The 20,977-nt window shown below is 39.2% G+C and overlaps 1 protein-coding gene across 2 annotated transcripts in view; it reads right to left on the bottom strand.

Moving 5' to 3' along the window:
- kif4 (kinesin family member 4) overlaps positions 1 to 20,977 on the bottom strand; it is a 48,351-nt gene that overhangs the window by 19,028 nt on the left and 8,346 nt on the right. For both annotated transcript variants that reach the window (XM_052022034.1, XM_052022035.1), the window contains exons 5-19: positions 16,373 to 16,462; positions 15,825 to 15,991; positions 15,590 to 15,684; positions 14,223 to 14,342; positions 13,400 to 13,575; positions 12,496 to 12,557; positions 11,327 to 11,459; positions 10,770 to 10,828; positions 9,745 to 9,850; positions 6,840 to 6,911; positions 6,345 to 6,527; positions 6,097 to 6,200; positions 3,408 to 3,552; positions 1,332 to 1,442; positions 479 to 562 (exon numbers count right to left, since the gene is read on the bottom strand). In XM_052022034.1, the coding sequence (XP_051877994.1) occupies positions 479 to 562; positions 1,332 to 1,442; positions 3,408 to 3,552; positions 6,097 to 6,200; positions 6,345 to 6,527; positions 6,840 to 6,911; positions 9,745 to 9,850; positions 10,770 to 10,828; positions 11,327 to 11,459; positions 12,496 to 12,557; positions 13,400 to 13,575; positions 14,223 to 14,342; positions 15,590 to 15,684; positions 15,825 to 15,991; positions 16,373 to 16,462 (1,707 nt within the window). The remainder of the gene's footprint in view (positions 1 to 478; positions 563 to 1,331; positions 1,443 to 3,407; positions 3,553 to 6,096; positions 6,201 to 6,344; positions 6,528 to 6,839; positions 6,912 to 9,744; positions 9,851 to 10,769; positions 10,829 to 11,326; positions 11,460 to 12,495; positions 12,558 to 13,399; positions 13,576 to 14,222; positions 14,343 to 15,589; positions 15,685 to 15,824; positions 15,992 to 16,372; positions 16,463 to 20,977) is intronic.

Here is a 20,977-nt window from a genome sequence, read left to right as displayed (position 1 = left end):
TACATTGCTTCCAGCTCAAGAATTGATGAAAGGCAACCCAATAAAAGCATAGAACCGAATTGCACTAAAATTTAAAACTTTAAGATCTTGGATCTGAAAGCAAATCGTATGCCATTTTGTTTTCAATAGCTGCTCCTCACAATTAAATATTTTTCTTTTAATTCACCAACTTTTAAAAAAAAATTTCAGTCACCAGTCCAGTCTGAGGGCAGGGCCTCAGAATTGCTGCCAGAGGCCTATCACAGCTCCTGGACCACACTGCTCTATGGGAGAACTATGACAGTTAAGGCTTCCAGATCAACTGGACCTGCAGGTCCACAATAGATTAGTGCACTCACTGGCAGCTGATGTGGCACATGTGTCACATTGAGCAAGATCCACCCACCCCAATAAATCAATCTCTCATTCACAGGAGATACAGCTGGGGAGAATGTATCCTAGATAACTATTTGGATCCTAAGAAGCTGCCCATACTCACTTCCTCAGTCTTTCGCCTTAGTATATTTGCTTGCTGTTTGTAGTTCCGTTCTAGTTTCAGCAGCTCATACTGTCTTTTTCGATCCTACAGAAAGAAAATATGTTAGGTCCAAATGTAGTTTCAACATTGTTGGCATCCTCTACTTTTCCTGCATCCTAAGCCAACCAAAGAGAATACCAATAAATAATGCAGATAAAATTCACATTATAGGTAATTTGCAATCAGAGGCCACTGAACTGTATTAGTCAGACTGTGCCCCTACTTTTATCTTCATGTCACAGTAGAAAGTAAATAGGTAAATTGTTTTGTTTTAGAAGATTACCCAAACTGTTAATGTTCACTGCTTTACATTAATGTGTCATGCAGCAGAACTGCTTCTCCAGTAGCCACATAGTAAGCTCACAATCTCACAGCCCAGGTTATGAAAGGGGGAAGTCTGTATGTGGAAATTGTTAAAGTATCCATGTGATATTTATAGGATAGTAATGACCCTTAGAATATAGAACAGCATGGCACAGGAACAGGCCTTTCAGCCCACAATGGTGTGCCAAGCTAATTAAACACTTAACTAATCCCTTCTGCCTACACAATGTCCATATTCCTCCATTCTCTGCACATTTATGTACACATCTAAGAGCTTTGCATTTTTCTATTGCTTTGAAGAGCCAAAACAAAATTAATAGAAAATGGTGAAATAATACCACACATAAAGAACGTTGTAGAGTGCTGCTGATGTAGACCTCACCCACTTTCCACAACAATGGCAAAGACCAACTCAAAAAGGTGGAAATTAAATTTGTCTGACCAGGCAAACCTCAAAAATGCCCAGTTTAACTCATCTCAAAACTATTACCTTCTCCTTTAGCTGCAGAACTTCCTTGTCTTTTTCTGCTTTCCATCTACGAGACTTCTCAGCTTCCTCTTTCATATGTCGCATCAGCTGAACTCGCTGACACTTTAGTGCCTGAGAGAGGAAAAAGACCACCGTAGGTTTAATATTTCAGATCATCCAAGTGAAAAATTCACAATCATCAAGGCAAATTAGAGCTAGGATAATCTCAATTTAGATTTTATAATCTAAAAAATGTAACCAAATCAAATCCATTACTTCCTCCATTCACAAATGTACTGCATGGTGTGGAATAAAGCATAGCATTAAGAAATCCATTCCATGCTTAATCTGTGTTGAATTGAGAACTTGACGCTAAGGGCATGGGAAATGGGTTGGATGCAAGTTACCTCAGTAAAACACTAATATTCTGCTATCTGATTGTTTGGCAACTGGTTCCCAGAATCCCATGCTACCTTTAAGTTAACTATTGTTTAAATTAATTGTAAAATTTAAGCTGTGTGACATCTTAAAAAAAAGTTTGGGGTATCAAAAGGAGTAATATCCAATAGTCTGGAAAGTCTGTCATTCTGGCACCAAAGTCCCAGAGTTTGTTGGATTACTGGAATTTTCCTGTATTCCCAAAGCAAGATGGGAATAAACTAAACCCTTTGAGACCAGAATGTTGATTATGCTCCTAAAACTGCATGCAATAAAATTCATCACTTCAGGGTCAGTGTGCAAAAAAGAGACAACCTTAATGTTTTTTTAAAAAAAATGCTAATCATAAGTTTTTTTTTAACAAAAAGTTACTAAGATTACAGAACAATTAAGTGCTTTGCTGAGGCAGGAGGTTCCAAAACAATGTGGAGGCAGGAACTTAATGGTTAAACTAGTGGTACTGTTACGGACTCAGTGAAAGTCCCTTTAAGATAGAGTGTGTGTGTGTGGGGCGTGCTTACGTCAATAGTAGATAAGGGACGTAATGACGTTGTTGAAGGGGAGAGAGGGAGAGAGGGAGAGAGGGAGAGAGGGAGAGAGGGAGAGAGGGAGAGAGGGAGAGAGGGAGAGAGGGAGAGAGGGAGGGAGGGAGAGAGGGAGAGAGGGAGAGAGGGAGAGAGGGAGAGAGGGAGAGAGGGAGAGAGGGAGAGAGGGAGAGAGGGAGAGAGGGAGAGAGGGAGAGAGGGAGAGAGGGAGAGAGGGAGAGAGGGAGAGAGGGAGAGAGGGAGAGAGGGAGAGAGGGAGAGAGGGAGAGAGGGAGAGAGGGAGAGAGGGAGAGAGGGAGAGAGGGAGAGAGGGAGAGAGGGAGAGAGGGAGAGAGGGAGAGAGGGAGAGAGGGAGAGAGGGAGAGAGGGAGAGAGGGAGAGAGGGAGAGAGGGAGAGAGGGAGAGAGGGAGAGAGGGAGAGAGGGAGAGAGACTTGTTTTCTCTATTGATGGATGAGAAACAATAACTGTGTTTGCCACTGAAATCCATGTATGGAAGTTGGAAGTAATCCGGTGGAGTTCACTTTGTTGCTGACCTGTAGAAGGAAACAGGTACTTGTGTGTGGACGACCACGATTCGGATGCTTTTCAGGGTGAGGAAGTCACTACCGAGTAAACACTGAAGTGTCGTTTGGGTTCCATCGTGGAACATTTGGATTTCGTATGTACTCTCTCTCTGTTTCTCTACGTCTACGTCTTATCTTCAGACAACGGTGGTTGTTGAAGAAGCCCTTGCTCATGTTTCACCTTATGGCTTGCGGAACTGAACTTTAAGAACCATTCCGGAACTGGGAGTTTTGGACTTTGCCCCACACACACACACACACACACACACGAAGAGTTTAGTTTTAGGGTTAACGTTCAAGGTTTAACATTTTTGAATTCTAACATACGAACATTTTTACTTTTATTTTACGTATTATCATAAGTAGTGATTAATAAAATAGTTTTTAACACTGAATCATGCTCAGTGTGTTTCTTTTGTTGCTGGTTCGTGACAGTACATAAACATAACCAAATGGAAAGAGACATACGATTTCAAAATTTACATTTCAAATTTAAAAAAAGATTACAGTTCTGTTTTTGTTACATTACCACAGGAAAATGTACTTCACCTGTATCTCTTGGTTCAGTTTGTTAACAGTTCCTTCTGTCTTTTCCTTGATTTTAAGGATTTTTGACTGTTCCATCAGCTTCTTTTTAAGGTTTGCCATTTCAGTTTCCAACTCTTGAAGACGTTTCCTTCTACGTTCACTAACTCTGCAAACAGATAGCAAGAGCAAAATAAATTCATAACACAAGGTGGGTCTGGAGTCATACATGGACCATACCTGGTGAGGATGGCAGATTTCCTCCCCCAAAGGACATTAGTGGAAGAGATGGATCTCCTTACCAAGAGTAATTGTTATGTTTTACAAATTCCAGATTATTAACCCAATTTAAATTCCACTGTTGCCATGGTTGAATTGAACTCGGCCCTTTGGATCACTGGTCTGGTAACCACTGTCACATCACCATACACTCCAAGAAACTTCTGATGCAATAAGCAATCTGCTGGGAGGAACTCAGTGGGTCAAGCAGCATCTGTGGGGCAGGGAAAGGAATTGTTGACGTTCAGGTTGAAAGAAATTTCTGATTATAGGCTATCAACCTGAAATGTTAATACTGTTACACCACCGATGCTGTCTGACCTACTGAGTACCTTCAAGGAAAAGACAGAAGGAACTGCACTTATTTTAGATTTCCAGCATCTGAAGTTTCTTTGCTTTTTTTGAAGAAATTGCTAATCTTTGTCCTAAATCTTCACCCCTTATCCTGACACTATGCAGTTTAAAAAAAAACTCCAAGGCTAGATGAAAGCTCTTCTCAGCAGTTACCATATTGAGCCATAAAGATTTTGAATGCTTGATATCTTCCTTTTCTTCCCTCTATCGTATTGGTCCTCTCTGAACACACAGCATAATAATGCCAAACCTTTTTTTTTACACTACTCAACCACAAATGCATGAAATACATTTTGTTTTTGCATACATCACAATTTCCTCTCCCATTACAAATCAATTTGTGTATTCAAATGTTGTTAACAATTTTCTGGAATTACTACCTCTAAAATTTGTAAATTTCTCTGGACTTAAATTAAAAATGGGTATTAGGGATGGGGTTAAGACTTATCTACAAGTGCTAGTCATTGGATTCAATAAAACACCATGCCAGCCAATTTAAATAGAGCCCATTCAAACAGAACAGCTTCCCCTTTCCCCAGTAACGCCATGAAGCAAAACTCCTGCCTCCCATATTTTACACTTCCTTTTTTGATTCTGACAACTTATGCCCATCTCAGGTAACAATCCAAAGATTACTTAGGACACCGCATTTTAATTTCAACACCAACTTCCCAAACATTAAGATCACTACTCCAAAATTTTACCATCTCAGATCAGACAGGAATTGGATCTTCCCTTCCCACTCCAAATTCTTCTCCATACACAATATGTTCATAACTTAGATAATGGGTGAGAGTAGATTTCTGAACACTTGATCATTTTACGTCATCCATTTCAACCGCCTCCTTTGCCACGTTTATACTGGTCAGATTGTCCAGCAGTTTTAAACCTTGCTCAACAACAGATCATTTCTACTTAAAAATAAGAACATGCTCCAACCTCTCAATTCAGTTATATCTTCTTGCCCCTGACCAAGTAATTTCAAGTTTACAATTACCATCCAAACCAAGGAGTTCAATTGTATCCAGGAACTGTTTGAATAATTCTGCCTCTTCAAGGCATCGCAATACATCTTTAAAAAAATTCAAGCAGCAGACATTAACTAAAAATGTATTTGTTTGGTCTCTTTCTTTCACCATCAATTTCTATATATTTTCCATTGTTACTCATACCATCAACCCTGTAGTTTCATTAACTATTAGTTTAGTTTGTGCAAAATATTTCCAATTTAAACCAATGACTTAAAATCAATGAACATTACCACATGACATTAAAAAGTATGTCCATTCATAAAGCAGTGTAAAGTTGTTAACCTACAACAGTGACCCAAGGAACTCCTGCAGTGGTGTCTTGGGCTGAAGCAACTGGCTCCACAACCTCAGTTTGTTTCTTCTGGGATTACTCCAGCCATTTGAGATCCTGTCCCCACATTTTTATTATTTTCACTGAGTAAAACATTAAGGATCCCAATCAGATACTGCCTTGATGCTTCATGTCACCCACTGGACGTCAGTACTTTTATTCACTTATACACCGAGGTCACAAACTGGCCCAGAGCCAAGTGATCCAGGCAGACCAAAACAGAGCAAGTTGTAGCTCAGCTGGTAACAACTTGTCACTTTGCTGATAGTCAAGAATAAATTTACAGGTCAGAAAACTGAGACAATCAGATTCTTTTCTTTTCGTGAATAAGTCATAATTGGGTAATATTCATCTAGTACATCCAATTCTTGCACAAAAAGTACTCACAAAAATTACTTATTGGCAAGAATTTTGCTTGTCTGTTCTTGAATACTTTTTACATACATTCCAGTAAAATGGAAGGTTTAATAATGAGATGAAGGTTCCAAAATCTCTATTCATATTCAGTTGGGTCTTCCCAGTAACTGAAGTGCTAAGATTGGAAGTTTCTAATCTGTCTCAAAAAAACAAATCTTGGCACATTTGACATGCCATAATTATAATAAAAGATTTGATCCACTGAATCAACAATTTTGATTCCCTTTTAAGCTCCTCAAATCAAAATGCAAACCTCAATTCCCCTTGTTTATTAGGATACAAAATGCCAACATAAACTTACTTGGTTGCATTGGCATCCTTCTTTGCACTATGTAGTGCCAGTACTAGCTCTTCTTTTTCTTTTTGTAGGGCAGAAACTTCACTCTCAAGTGATTTGATGCTCTCCTAAAAAGGGCAATAAATACTTTTAATGAAACCTTAGTTATAAATGAGAAGGTTTAATACAAAGTAATTGTACTATACCTATAACAATAGTTTTGGATAAAATCTTTGCAAAACAATACAATTCACCTTCTCATTCAAGCTTACCTGGTACACAGCATGGACAGGCTCCATTTCACAGTCACCCTGAGACAGTTTCCGAGCCAGTTCTTCTTTAAGTGCCAGTACTTTATTCAGCTCTATCAGCTCTTTTGACATTTGTGCATGTCTCAGTGCATGACTGGCCACGAAAGGATCAGAGTCCCTCTTTTCTTTTAAGGCTCCATTCTCCTATGAATACAGAAGCATTTCAGAAGTCACTAAGCAGTACTGCTGCAGTAACAAGGTTAATGCTATATGGCTTATTTGAAGCAGTGTCACAAACATCTGGAACTTAAACAAGACTAAGTACTTCTACAACAAAGTTGCATTGTTTATTTTATTCACGGTTAAGATCAAGAGGAAAGCTTGCCTACAATTCCAGAACAATTGTATGCCTGAACATAGAGATAACTTAATACAAACTTCCAAACTCTTCTCAAAAGTATATTAGAACCATTAAAACTATTCTTGGTATACACTAGACAAAACAGGGTCACTTACATCTATATTTTCTTCCCCCTGATGTTCTACATCAATTCCTTCCAATTCAGGTACAATTTCAATACATTCATTCTATGTGAAAAGGAGGAATTAAACAGGTTTAGGTTTAAATTATTTCTGAAGTCTGAAACCAAGACAATATTGCAACATAAATTTGCCAATGTCAACATCAGGCACATTTTATACCTTGCTGGCTCCTTGGGATAACAGTTCCTCCAAACTAAGATAAGATTTCTTTCTTAGTCACACGTACATCAAAACACACTGTGAAATGCATCTTTTGCATAGTGTTCTGGGGGCAGCCCGCAAGTGTTGCCACGCTTCCGGCGCCAACATAGCATGCCCACAACTTGCTAACCTGTACGTCTTTGGAATGTGGGAGGAAACCTGAGCACCCGGAGGAAGCCCGAGCACCCGGAGGAAACCCACGCAGACACAGGGAGAACGTACAAATTCCTTACAGATAGCGGCCAGAATTGAACCTGGGTCGCTGGCACTGTAATAGCGTTACGCTAACCACTACGCTACTATGCCTGCTCGATGCTGCACTCCAGTAGCTGGGAAATAGCATGACAATACAAGCAATCCCATGTTACCAGTGGGGGGTGTTGGGAAAATAGGCCATATCTCTCCATTTTCTGTAATGCAATGCCTTATCACCTGTGCATGCATCAAGAAACCCAAGCTGAAAAACCTTTCTTCCCTCCCCACATAAATTCTGTGACAGCGAATTTTAATCTGCATCTCAAATCTTTGAGTAGCGATTTGTGAACTCCAAGGGCAAATTGCCGAGAGAGGAAGGGGCACTTGTACAGCTTCTGAATCAGTTACAATTTAGCCATACTCAGGCTTAGTCCAAAAATCAAAAACCTGCAGATGCTGAAAAACCAAAATCAAAGACAAAGTGCTAGAAATACTCAAAAGGTCATGGAGAAACAGCATTAACATTTCAGGCTAATGATCTTTCATTTGGTTATAGTTGTTAAGCTAAATGGCAAACTTGTTTCAATCTCCACTGATGCTAACTGACCTGCTTAAATATTCCAACAGTTTCCTCTGATAACCCCTTGGTTTGGACCTTTGGCCATTAAATGCCAACACTAGAGTGTGATGGTAGCCCCATCATTTTCCATTTATTTTCCTGCCTAGGTGCTCAGCCTGTTAAAGTGGCCTCAAGAATTTTGGTGCCAAAATAAAAAGACCAAGGTAGCCTCCTTTTGTCATGATCTGCACACTATGCAAAATAGTGGCTAAAATATGGTGGACAAGATAAATTGCCTGAAAAAAGTTATGAAAGTTTCCTAAACATATGGCACTGACTATGAGAAATTGTCCTCATGGATACATCGGCTGTATAAATCAGGAAAAGCCTTGGTGATTTTCATTCAGATCTCTGCACTCAATGCAAGTCTGAAGCATCACTTTAGTGATATCTATGCCTCCTTGAGCCTTCAGGAAGCCCTCAAGGCTTGCAGAGTCATATGGTCACCAGATGGGTTTCTGCTCAACAAAAGGAGAAACTGGAACATGTAGTACAGGCAGTCACATTGAAATGATCAGAGGAATAAGAGCAGGATGACTAACTTTGATCTCTACAGCAGAACAACCCAGTAGTAGTTTGTGGTTGGAGCAAATTTCCAAAACAAAAAAAAGCCTTTTCAAGAGCTGGAGACATAAAAGCAGCTCTCTGAATATTCTTGGGAGTTGGGCATGTGTCTCATCTCCCAAGAATATTCCTTTTCCTCTCTCAGGATTCCCAGGCAAATCTGCCCTGCCTCCAATGCCATTGGTGTAGCTTCAAGTCATTCAACACCACCAACTTGACTACCACAGAAAGCTCCCCCCACCAACATTGTCATAAAGAAATGGCAGAGCACCACACCAAAAGTTGTGGCCAAAAGTAGCATCCCAATTGGCCAAACAGACTCCAAAGTTCACTGCAGTAGTCTATAAAACTGTCAAAATGGCCAAGTAGCCTTCTATGGAAAGGTAGTGAGTGGCCAACACTTATTCATTTGAAAAGAAGCCACCAGCCAATTTTTGCTGCCAAAGCTTAATTTAAGCATTGCGCAAGAGATGTCCTCATTAGTAGATATGAGAGTAGAAACATTGGGTTCATTTTTGCAAACTATGCTTTCATATTTAAACTCAAATTTTGAATTTCAATTGTATAGCATTGGAAAGAATAGAATTGATGATTTGGGACAGGAAGAGCAGTGGGGGGGGGGGGGGGGGGGAAGGTGAGGTGGCAGTGGAGAAGGGGAGAAGAAATAAAAAGATGGAAAAGACGCTACCAAGTTTAAAAACTGTGGAAGTGGATATGCATAGTTCTAGCACTTCTGCCGCATGCAAATTCAGGAAGATAAATGGTTCTCTTGCAGATAGCTTAAATCATAAGTTTAGGAGTTTAGTGCCACTTCATATGCAGCGCATTTTTAAAAATGTAGTTAACCAAACACAACAGTTCCAGATACTGCAGATTAATGGCTTTTGGCATATTGTAGCTTGACCAATCAAAGAATGAATGTGCCAACAAATATTCTAATGGATGGTACAGGAATTGTTGGAAATGTACAAGGAGTTAGGTGCAGCAAAACAAAAAAAAAGAGTGGATGATATAATTAATATTCTTATTGAATGGCGGAGTTGACAGGCCAGGGGTGGGGAGAAGCACATGACCATCCTTGCTTTCATTTCTTCCAATCCTAAACTGATCACCCATTGGGTGCCAGGCTACTTGTGTTAGTTAGGACTTAACTATGCACTGTTTTGCAAGTTTAGATATTTTGAAACTACATCAAGAAACTATTCATAATTCATCTAACATTAAGTCACTAGCAATGAAGATTCTTTCAATCTATTATTGTTTGCGCATCCCAACCCTTAAACAGCATACGCGTCTCACCTCCAAATCGGTGATCATTTGCTGCAAGCCACGTAGGGCATCAATTTGCTCTTTGGCTTCTTCGCTGGGTGAGATTTCAATTAGTTTGTCCAAGTCCAGCTTGCACCTATTAGGGAAACGTGCTCTCTTTAGTTTTATCCATAGAACCAACCCAATCCTACACCACACTACTCCAAGGTAAGCAATGCAAAAACTGATTGGATTACACACATGCCAGCTATATGATTTTCCTGTCATGCTTCGTTGCCATTTCAATTTCTCCATTATATTTGTAGATGCTCAAATACCACAACCATCCACAAGGCAGGAACTTTAATGGTCAAGATACTTCCAAGTGAAACAGCTGGTAAGGCCAAACAGAAATTATGTACATCTATGGCTGGATGGAGCTTACAAATAGGAATGGGGAAAGGGAAAGTAATGCAACAAGTGTGGCACTCAGACAAAATGCTGAACACAGTTATTACCGAGGATGATGTTTGGAAGTGGAAAGGAGTTTACAATGAATGTGCAGATCACCAGGAGCTGCTTCAGCAACATGAATGCAGTATCAGAGAGCAAAACTTTTAAGGGAAAGGGTAGCAAGCCTGTCAAGCTAAGGGAGCAGTTATCATTAGCTAAATACATCATGGCAGCAGAGGTAAAGGGAAGCAAGGAAAGAAACAAAAAAAAAAGCATTTTTCTGAAAAGTTGAGAGAGCAATAAACTTAAACACTTGAGCAAATTAAGATGCCATAGCAAAAGGTGTAAGATATACGGTCATGATAAACGAGAGCAAGGTAGGAGCAAAAGTAGAGTTGAAAATGAGTGACTCATAACATGCCATCTTACCAGAGGACCTTTGGAAATAAAGCCCAATGGGTAATAAATTAACAGAAGTGTTATTATTCCAAATATTTAAGACTTCATACCAAAATCTCACCACAATCCTGACAATGGGAATTGGCCTTTTTGAATTGGTGATTCGAGGTTTTAGCTATAGAAAAGTTCTATCAAATTATACAGGAAATGTGACCGATACATACACAGCATGCTTCGAAAGTTCACTCAGCTTGGACATCAGCTTCTCATTCACCTGTTCCATCTGAACAAAATGATGTAATCATTAAAATTCAATTACTGACCACAAATGTCTCTATAAGGCAATTCAAATTATTATATTAAACTGGGATTTACCACTCATTCCCTGCAGATTCTTGACAAAAGTTTACACAGACCTCCATTTCACTTGTATCACTTTCTTTCACAAGGGAGAAGTGTAGGTGGTGAGAATTATTGCAACTTGTAAATGGAAAATAGGAGGGTTGTCAATTAATTACAGTTAACAGGGGCAATTAATCAAAAGGGAAACTTAGGTGTTAATTACGCCCATAAATCACACTTTAATAAACACATGAACATATGCTTGGAGACCAGATGAGAAAGAAGTTGAGAGCTACACTAATATCCAAATATCAAGTCAATGTATGGCAGTTAGAAGAGCTTACGCCTTGGGTGGGTGGGTGGGTGTTATGAAGGTAGTGGGGGGAGAACCACACAATTACAAAATATTCATATTGAAAAATGTTGTCTGAAATCTTACCACTATAACTCTTTCACACATCTGTGTTGTCTGGCCAACAGCTTCACGAAGCTCTTTGCTCAGATTTTCTACTTCCTCCCTTTGTAATCTTGCTGCTTCCATTACAGATTGTCGTTTCTCAGATTCATCCACTCTGATTAAACAAAATGTTTGTTCCTTATTCATATGCCAGTGAACACAAGTAACAGCCACAAGCAAATCGAACAGGAGCTGTTGTCTGTCACAAATGGCCATCTTAGTAGGTATGTTTTATTTAAAAATAACCACTTTAATCCAAAGAAAATGAATTTGTCCAAAGTTGGCATAAGGCAAAAGGAACAAGTTGTTCAAACTGTAAAAAGGAGCACGAATCACAATTTCCATATACAGACCCCAAAATCCCTTTTACAATGTACTACTATTAAAAACTTTAGTTTAATTGTTCTGGGCAAGTAATATCTGCACAAGAGTGAGCAAACAGAATTGATATAGTGGAGGATCACAATTTCTAATAGGTATGTCACATCCTTTTGCATTCTCTACGAAAATGGAACCAAGAAGCCACCAGAAAAACAAAAGGAATATTTCCACAAGTGCCCCTTTTCAAATGCAGGTCATGGCCACTGAGAACATTGAAATTCCTATAATGAGAATATGCTCCAATTATATTAAACACTTTTGTAGAATTCTTCCCATTTTAAACAGATGGATAATAACTTGTGACAGGGAGATTTATATTTATTAGGCCAGTCTACTTACTTCTATCTAAATTAATACAACTTAAAATTTAAGACTGAGAATCAAGTCTCGACAGTAATCAAAAACATTATTTCTGGAAAGCAAATGATTAGGTATATTTGAAGTTGTACTTTTGTTCCAAATTCCAATTTGCATATCGAATTGTGTTTCGATAACATTTGAGGATGATAAGAAAGTCCAAAGCACCAAAGATAATTCAGCAACTCTATTTGACACACATTATATATTTGTAGCCCATTGTAGTCTTTTGATTAAATAACAATTTAAGGGAAATAAATTCTCAGACAGACCAGGAAAAAGGTTGGATGTATTTTGTTTGTGTTAATTGATAGAAGAGCCAAAAAAAATCAGAAACCTATAAATACAAAAAAAAAATCACTGCTTAAAACAGTAAACTTATTTAGTAGACAGGTTCTGTATACAAAACTTACCCATTACTCATTTGAACTGTTCCTCCATGTGCTTGTAGCAACAGCACTTGAAGTTCCTGCACCTAAACAAAACACAGTAAGCATCAGACCAAAATCTTTAAATCAAATTTTCTACTGAGTGATGCTTATAGATGAATCTCAAGTACATAAAACTATGTTGAATGATGTACTTAATTCTAAAGGAAACCAAGAGGACCAACAGAATAATTAAATCCATTTAGATTGATTTTCTTCTCCACAGAAAGCATTATAACAAGATAGATTATGGAAAGTCCCAAACTGCAAGACAGCCATAAATGCAAATAACTCCCAAGACAAAATGTTATCATCATCATCATCCAGTAGCTCTGGCAGCACAGAGGCACTGCAGGTAGTACAGCTGCCTCATGGTTCCACCAACCCAAATTTGATTCAGAATCTAGCATTGCTTGTGTGGAGTTTGCATATTCTCCAACACTGCATGGGCACTCTGGGTGCTCTGGTTTCCTTCCACATCCCAAAGATGTGCTGGTTGTCAGTTTAATTGGCTAATGCAAATCACCCCTAATGACGATGGGTGGAGAGTGCCAAGGGCATCAGAGAGAATAGGTTAAGTGCAGGGAGAAATGGGATTGATCTGGAAGCCAATAGGCCTAATGGCCTCCCAAGCTGCAAGGAAATATGGAAATTCTACTTGTCCAATAAATCATTCATGATACAATTTTATTTTTTTTTTAAGAAAAGTCTTCTAAATGGAAGTCTGTTGCTTAAAATTAAGGTTACAACTTCTTCATGATCCAGTCTGCAATTATTCTATTACTCCAACATAAAATAAAAACTACTTACATTTGGTGCTCAGCAGAAAAGAAACTTTCTGGGCATGAATATTAAATAATAGTCGACAATAGTAAATTTGGCTTTCTACCTGTTGCTTAAGACGTTGCAGTTCAGCAGCCTGGGGATCAAAGTTAACCACAGGCTTATTTTTTATCTTCCTTGCTCTATCAGCGTAACGAAGAGTATTTAGCGTCTCCTCAAGATTAGAATCAGCAGGACTGACGCAAGCTATCATCAATGTGTGACTGTTTCCACCAAGTGAGTCTGAAAGCAAAAGACAACATTAAGTCCAATGACTTCAGTTGAAAAGCTCAAAACTGGAATGAGGTTAGGGTGGGCAGGATTTCCTCACTCTACACAGTGAAATAACACACATTTGAGACAAGACAAAAGGACAGACACGATCTTCTCTACGGCAAATCATTACTGCATTCATTGAACCACTCAGGGTCTGGATGCTTGGTTTAACTTCAGTAGCTGCCCATACTGTTTGCAACATGGGAGCCTTACAAATGTTTCAACTAGTTAAAAACAATGACTGCCATATTGATCAAGAATGTTCACTTCCAAATCAAGCTTATCCAAAACAGGAATAGGACTGACAGTTTATGGGAGAATGACAACCCATTGAGTGTATGGTCAACATGTTCCCATGTTAATAGAGAGCAGACTTGCAGGAGAGAATTGATTACTTGATTATGGTGCTTTAAAACTGCAGCACAAGGAAAAACATATTTGGAAATGAGGAATTTTGGGAAATATACAGCAACCCATCCCATTGTAACCAAAAAAAAAACAGAAAGAAACTTCAGTCCACTTTCTTCCTCTGATTGAAAAGAAAACACCAAAGCATGCAAATACTCACCTGGAATATACACACACAATAAATCTTGTATTACTCAAAATCTCACCTTGAAGCAATCGTGTTAGTTTTGAGTCACGATATGGTACAAAGCCCTTGCGATTATTCTCATCTCCAAGCGCACTGATGACATTGCCAAGGGACAACAATCCACGGTTGATGTTAATCCCTGCAACAGAGATTATTACAGCATCCACAGCATACATTCCACAAAACCTATTGCACAATGATACAAGTGTAGAAACCCCTCTGCTACTTGGCAATGAGTGCCAATGAGAATGATCGAGTTTAGTCATCCAACAATCCAGAGGCCTAGACCAATGATCTGGTGATGTCACTATAATGGCTAGGAGATTTCCTGCTCAACAGTACTGAAGGAGAACCTCAAGCAGTTCAAGGTTCATCACCATTTTTCCAAGATCAATTAAGGATAGAAGCTTTACTAATGATTGGGACAAAACAGAGGTACAAGTAGTCAGACTAGATCATCATCTGCTTTGTGTTCATTTTCCCACATAAAGTAGATGCCAATCTTCTAGCTATACTAACTAAAGACAAGCTTAATTCAAGAGTAGCAGTCTTCAGTGTTACAGCCTTTGCTGTATTCAGTGCTTAACCATTTCTGAACATCACAGAAAATGATCATACAGTAAATTCAATTAGCTGAAGACTACCTACTGTAATAGAGGACCTCAGAGAGGAGGCCAAGATGGATTACCCACTTCTGGCCAAAGAATGCAAATGATCAGCCTAGTCCTTAGCATTCACACACTGATTCAGTAAGTTCATAGAGAGGTTCTCAGGATTCTCTTTTTACATCAGGACTACAGAGGTTTGATTTAATCCAGTGCCAAGGTTCTGCTTATTGCAGAATGATTTATTGTTTAGCACACATGGCCCTATGTTGTAGCTTCCAATAAATGACTCCAGTTATTCCCAATGCTGGTCTTGACCTGCTCTTCCACACTTCTTAAAACAAGCTTTGTTGCTTAGTTTGTTAGTAATAGCTGTGATACAGAGGGGTATCCACCTGCAACAAGTAGATCAGCAAATCCCAAGTTGAATCTCATATCTTTTATCAGGATAGAAATTATGTCTTTGAGAACTCAGCCAGTGACGTGCCATCAAGCCATTCATAGGTGATGCACTGAAACCCATAGTATTGAAAACTCAGTCAACTTTCAGTCTTCACTCTCCAGCTGGGCCAATGGAGTACTAAAGAGATGCTTGTCCATTATTTATAACTGATTAACTATAAGAGGAACTGCAAATTGAAGATATGAACTCAGACCCAAGGACTTAATATTTTCAAATAAAGTTCTAGTAAACAATTGTAGAACCCAGCCAGAGACTCAAAGTACTTGTACTGTTTTTATTCTCCTATTTTGTTGTAAACATCTTTTAGAATAAAATTACCTTCCTTGAGGCGGTCACCTTCTGCTTTGGTTTTCTTTTGGCGCTCTGACCCTGCCAGGTCTACCAGATGCAATTTGGAACGGATGTAATAGTTTCTGTGAAGAAGAGATGGAGAAAAGTTACCCTGAAATGTTCTTGTACATTTAAGCATCTCAGAATGCACTAGTGTATTAAAAGGTGAACTCTTGCACATTCACACTTAAGAAACCTGGTAATTAAACACCAAACTATTTACTTATCACTTTTCTTTCTCTGCTCAACAGTAATAGTGAAGATGGCATGCGATCTAGATGACTGGGAGTTCATAGCTGTTGCAGCGACTGTTCTTGTAGAATTCCCTTGTTCCAGGCAACCCACCATATCCATTGCAGTGTTTACTTTCTTTTCTATTAGTCCTACAATCTGAGAGATTAAAAATAGAACAAAAATTTGCAATAAAAGAGTATTATGTTATAAAAATCAGATAAGCCAAACACAGCAGAAACATTAACCTGCCCAACCAAAATAACCTATGATACAAGTTTGCACATAATCCCCCAAACTGTAATTTGTTCATTAGAACACTTCCACAGGAAAACTATGTGCTTTTTAAAAAAAATAAAAAGATAGGTTCTTGTCCATTACATACTGATGTAATCAGTTCAAAATGTGGTAACAGACTAATAGATCAGATATGTAGAATCTCATATCACATCTTAAATCATAAAGTAATAAATATTTTAAAGTAATATCATATAGACAAGTACATTCTAGCAGTTGTAAGGAAGGAAAACCCATATGTACCTTTATTCCTTCTTTGGGATCTTCTCTAATGTGGATCTGTGATTTCTCCCGAGATGAATCCAAAAGATCTAGAATCTCCTCATTGTAGATCTTTATGAATGACAAGTGTAATTTCAACACAATTGTAATAATTTCAAACCAGAGCTCAGGCCCCAGAAGTGTACCATTTTACCCCAGCCCTCAAAAGAAAAGGATTACCTTCAATACAAAGTTACAAAAGTTTCCACAAGACAACTTATAACTAATGGGAGTGTCAATAGACATGTATGTTATCCATCATGCATAACACCACCCTTTACAATTCATTCAAGTTAGGAGGCTTTTCCAATGTACTGGCATAGATCAGTTGAAAGTACAGCAAGTTAATTTACTGTGGAAAAGGGACCATTCAGGCAAACAGTATTTTCAACTGCAACCTCCAAACAAATAAGGCTGAGAAATGAGAAAAGAGACCTTTCTGGTCAACATAGTTAAAGCCATGGATAACTGAGTTAACAGCAACTTAAATTGCTTTTACCTTTTTAAAATAAAACCAGTTAGAACTTAAATACTCAGCTTCCAAATGTTTACTGGCTTTACCAAGTTTCTCCAAAATATCATCACTTCATTGCTTCCTTAATCTCCAAGTGGCTCCTTAGTTAAGTGAGACTTGCATCTCCATTGGTACTCTCTGCTGTCTCCAATTTCATCATCTTCATCCTGCTTAAACCTCTCTAGCCTAACCTCATCCATGTTTAATTGCTGCCTTTTGTCCTCATCATTCCCATGAACTTATTTACTGACACATCAGCCCAATCATTTCTGGTACCCCACTACTCCCTTGTAAATTACGTAGTCCCTCTCCACATCCTTCAACTTATGTAGACCCTCAACTTGCACTTGTTATTTTTGTTTATTGTGTTGTGCATGTATAATTTAAGGTTATGCAACTTACGTTTGTCATGTTTATAATGTACTGTGCTGCTGCAAAAAGCTAATTTTCATGGCATTTATGTTCATCGTGTTGGAGGCAACATTTTGGTGCTGAGAGATGATTTGCCAGCTACCAAAAAACCAGTAGGCATAAATGGGTCCTTTTTCTGTTGTGCCATAGGGACCAGTGATGGGTCCTCAACAACTTTAAGTTTAAATAAATAACTTGGATGAAAGAAGCAAAACAAAAAACAATTACCAAAATTTGCTCATTGCAAAAGATAGGTAGGAAATTTAACGATGACAGAAAATACAACAGGTCAGGCAGTACCTATGGAACAGATTGCAGATGACAAGGGTGAATGGATAGGACAGAAGGAATTTCTCAGACAAGAAATATTAGAATTTTCACCACCTTCAGACACATCTTTCCCTCTCCTTTGCCACTTCTCCATCATCCACTTCTCATGGTACTGTCCCATACAACCACACAGTAGATGCAATACCTGTACTTGATGTTTCCCTCCCCTTCCTACTATCCAAGGCCTAAATAGTTCCTCCAGATGAAGCAGCAATTCACTTGCTCTTGCTCCTTCTACTAGATTTCTGCTCAGTCTAGTGTACTACATTGAGCAGAAATAATTGTGTTCTCCACATTGACTGGGTGACCATTTCACAGTGCACATGTATTCAGTCCACAGGGGCAATCCAGAATTTGATGTTGTCTGCCACTAATTCTCCCTCTTAATCTGTCCTGTCTGTGGCCTCTGCACTGCTACAACTAGGCACAATACAATCTGGAGAAACAGCACTTCGTCTTCCGTCTGGACACATTGCAGAATTCAATATTGTTTCTAGAATGTTGCAATTTCAGATAACTTGTTTTCTATATTTTTAAACAGATTTGGCAGTCTACCGGTGATATTAGCTCAGACTTATTCTCTCTATTAGCACAGCCTAATCTGCTGGTCATGTTCTACATCTTTGTATTTCACAAGTTCTATGTTCCTTTGATCATATTCTCAGTCTCTAACTGCCCCCATCTCCACAGCTACCCTGGCTCTAAAGACATTCCCCATCTTATCCATTGCTTCACTGCTTTCTTTGCGGCTTAAAACTTGTTTTCCCTCTTCCTTGATTCTGATGAAGAATGTTTGACCAGAGATGCTCTCCAACCCGCTGAGCACTCTCATTTTCTGGTGTTTTCAGATTTCCAATATCTGTAGTTATTTTTGATTTTTCTTCCATAGGAAAGCAAGTTTGAAGAGAACACAAGCTACAAAAAAAAACTTTGCCTATTCACTTAGGCTAATAAATGGGGATAATAGGAAGTTTTACATTTTAGTAACAAAAATAAAGTGCATATTACCCAAATATTGAGAAATTGTAGAGCTCGAAGTACAGTGGGCCCTGGTGCATGATTACCTCAATACTAGCTTTATGGAAATCAGGAAAATTAACCAACTGTTATTGTTTATTACTGGGGCAATGGTATACAAAAGCAGAACAAATGCAGAACCATATCAGAAACTGCATTGGTCTTGTTTAAGGAAAGATATCAATATGCTGGACTCAGTTCAGAGAATATTTGATACTACTACCCGCAACAGACAACTTGTCTCATGAGGAAAGGTTGGACAAGCTACACTTACATCCATAGGAACTTAAGAGTAACAGATAAAAGGGTGGCTATGGAGAAAGTAGATCCCCTTAGAGATCAGTAGGGAGATGGATGGGATTTTTAATGAATATTTCTCCTAGGTGTTTATGGAGGAGAAAATCATGGTTGCTCAAGGGAAACAAGTGGAGATGTTCTGAAGAACATTCATTACCAGGGAAGAAGTATTTGCAGCCTTACAGTGCATGAAGGTGGAGAAATCCCCAGGGCCTGACTAAGCGCATCCTCGGACTTTGTGGGAGGCTAGAGAAGAAGTTGCAGAGGCCCTTGCGGAGATATTTGCTTCATCATTAGCCACTGTTGAAGTTCCCAAAGACTGGAAAGTGGCTAATGTCGTCCTGTTGTTTAAGAAGGGTAGCAAGGACTAGCCAGGGAACTACAGGCCAGTCAGCCAGACATCAGTGGTGGGGAAGTTACTGGAGGGAATTCTGAGAGACAGGATCTACCAGCATTTGGACAGACAAGAGACCCATTAGGAGTCAGCATGGCTTTGTGTTGGAAGTTGTATTTGATGAACCTTTGAGATTTTTTTGAAGAGGTAACCAAAAGGGTGAATGAGGGTAGGACAGTGGATGTTGTCTATTTGGACTTTAGCAAGGCCTTCAACAAGGTCCCACATGGCAGGATGGTCTGGAAGGTTAGGTCCCATGGAATCCAAGGAAAACTAGTTAAGTGTATTCAAAACTGGCTCAGAGGTAGGAAGCAGAGGAGGGTGATTGAAGCTTGTTTCTCAGAGTGAAGGCCAGTGATATGCCGCAGGGGTCAGTGTTGGGACCCTTGTTATTCATTATTTAAATAAATGATTTGGATGTGAATGCACAAGGCTTGATCAGCAAGTATGTGGATGACAAAATTAGGTGTTGTTGTTGATAGTGAAGAAGGTTATCGTAGATTACAGGGGGATCTTGATCAGTTAGGAAAATGGGCTGAGAAGTGGCAAATGGATTTCAATACTGATAAATATGAGGTGATGTATTTTGGAAAGTCAAACCAAACTAGGACTTATACTATGAATGGCACTAGGGGATGTAATGGAACAGAGTACAAGAGTATAGTTCGCTGAAAGTGGCATTACAGGTAGACAGGGTGGTGAAAAAGGCATCAGTCAGGGCATTGAATATAGGAGTTGGGATATTATGTTGCAGTTGTACAAGGTGTTGGCGAAGCCACACTTGGAGTACTCTATACAGTTTTAGTCACCCTGTTATAGGAAAGACATGGTGAAACTGGAAAGAGTGCAGAAAAGATTTATGAGGATGCTGCTAGGACTAGAGGGCCTAAGCTACAGGGAGAGGTTGGCCAGGCTAGATCTTTATCCTTGGAACATTGGAGAACGAGGGGCAACCTTATAGAAGTGTTAAAAATCACGAGAGGCATAGATAAGGTGGATGGCAACAGTCTTTTCCCCAGGGTAGGGGAAATCCAAAACTAAGGGGCATAGATTTAGGGTGAAGGGAAAGATTTAAAAGGGATATCTTTTTCCATGCAGAGGGTGTGGAGTATATGGAATGAGCTGCCAGGGGAGGTGTTGAGGCAGGTACAACAGTATCATTTACAAAGCACTTGGATAGGTACATGGAGGGGTGCAGCTTGGAGGGATATGGGCTGAACACATGAGCTTGGGACTAGCTGGGTGGACAACATGGTCAGCATGGACTGGTTGGGCCGAAGGGGCTGTATCCTTGCTGTATCTCTCTATGACTACGTGACAAATTGAAACTCAAAATACTGAGGGGTCTTGGGCAGAATGGATGTGGAAAGGATGTTTCCTTTTGAAGGAGGACTCCAGAACATTTACAAAAAAGGTATTACCCACAAGATGGAGATGAGGCAAAGTTCAACCCCTTCCCCATGGATTGAAAGGCTTAGGAACATTCTTTCTCAAAGGTGATGGAAACAGAGTGCTTTAATAATTTCAAAGCAAACTTGGATAGAAACTTGATTAGGGTGGTGACAGATTACCTCAGGTGGGTAGGAACTTGGCATTTGATCAAATTATACACATCTTAAGTGGT

Source organism: Pristis pectinata, chromosome 8 (assembly GCF_009764475.1).
Source record: "Pristis pectinata isolate sPriPec2 chromosome 8, sPriPec2.1.pri, whole genome shotgun sequence".
NCBI lineage: Eukaryota > Metazoa > Chordata > Chondrichthyes > Rhinopristiformes > Pristidae > Pristis > Pristis pectinata.
This window is presented reverse-complemented; position numbering and strand designations above follow the sequence as displayed.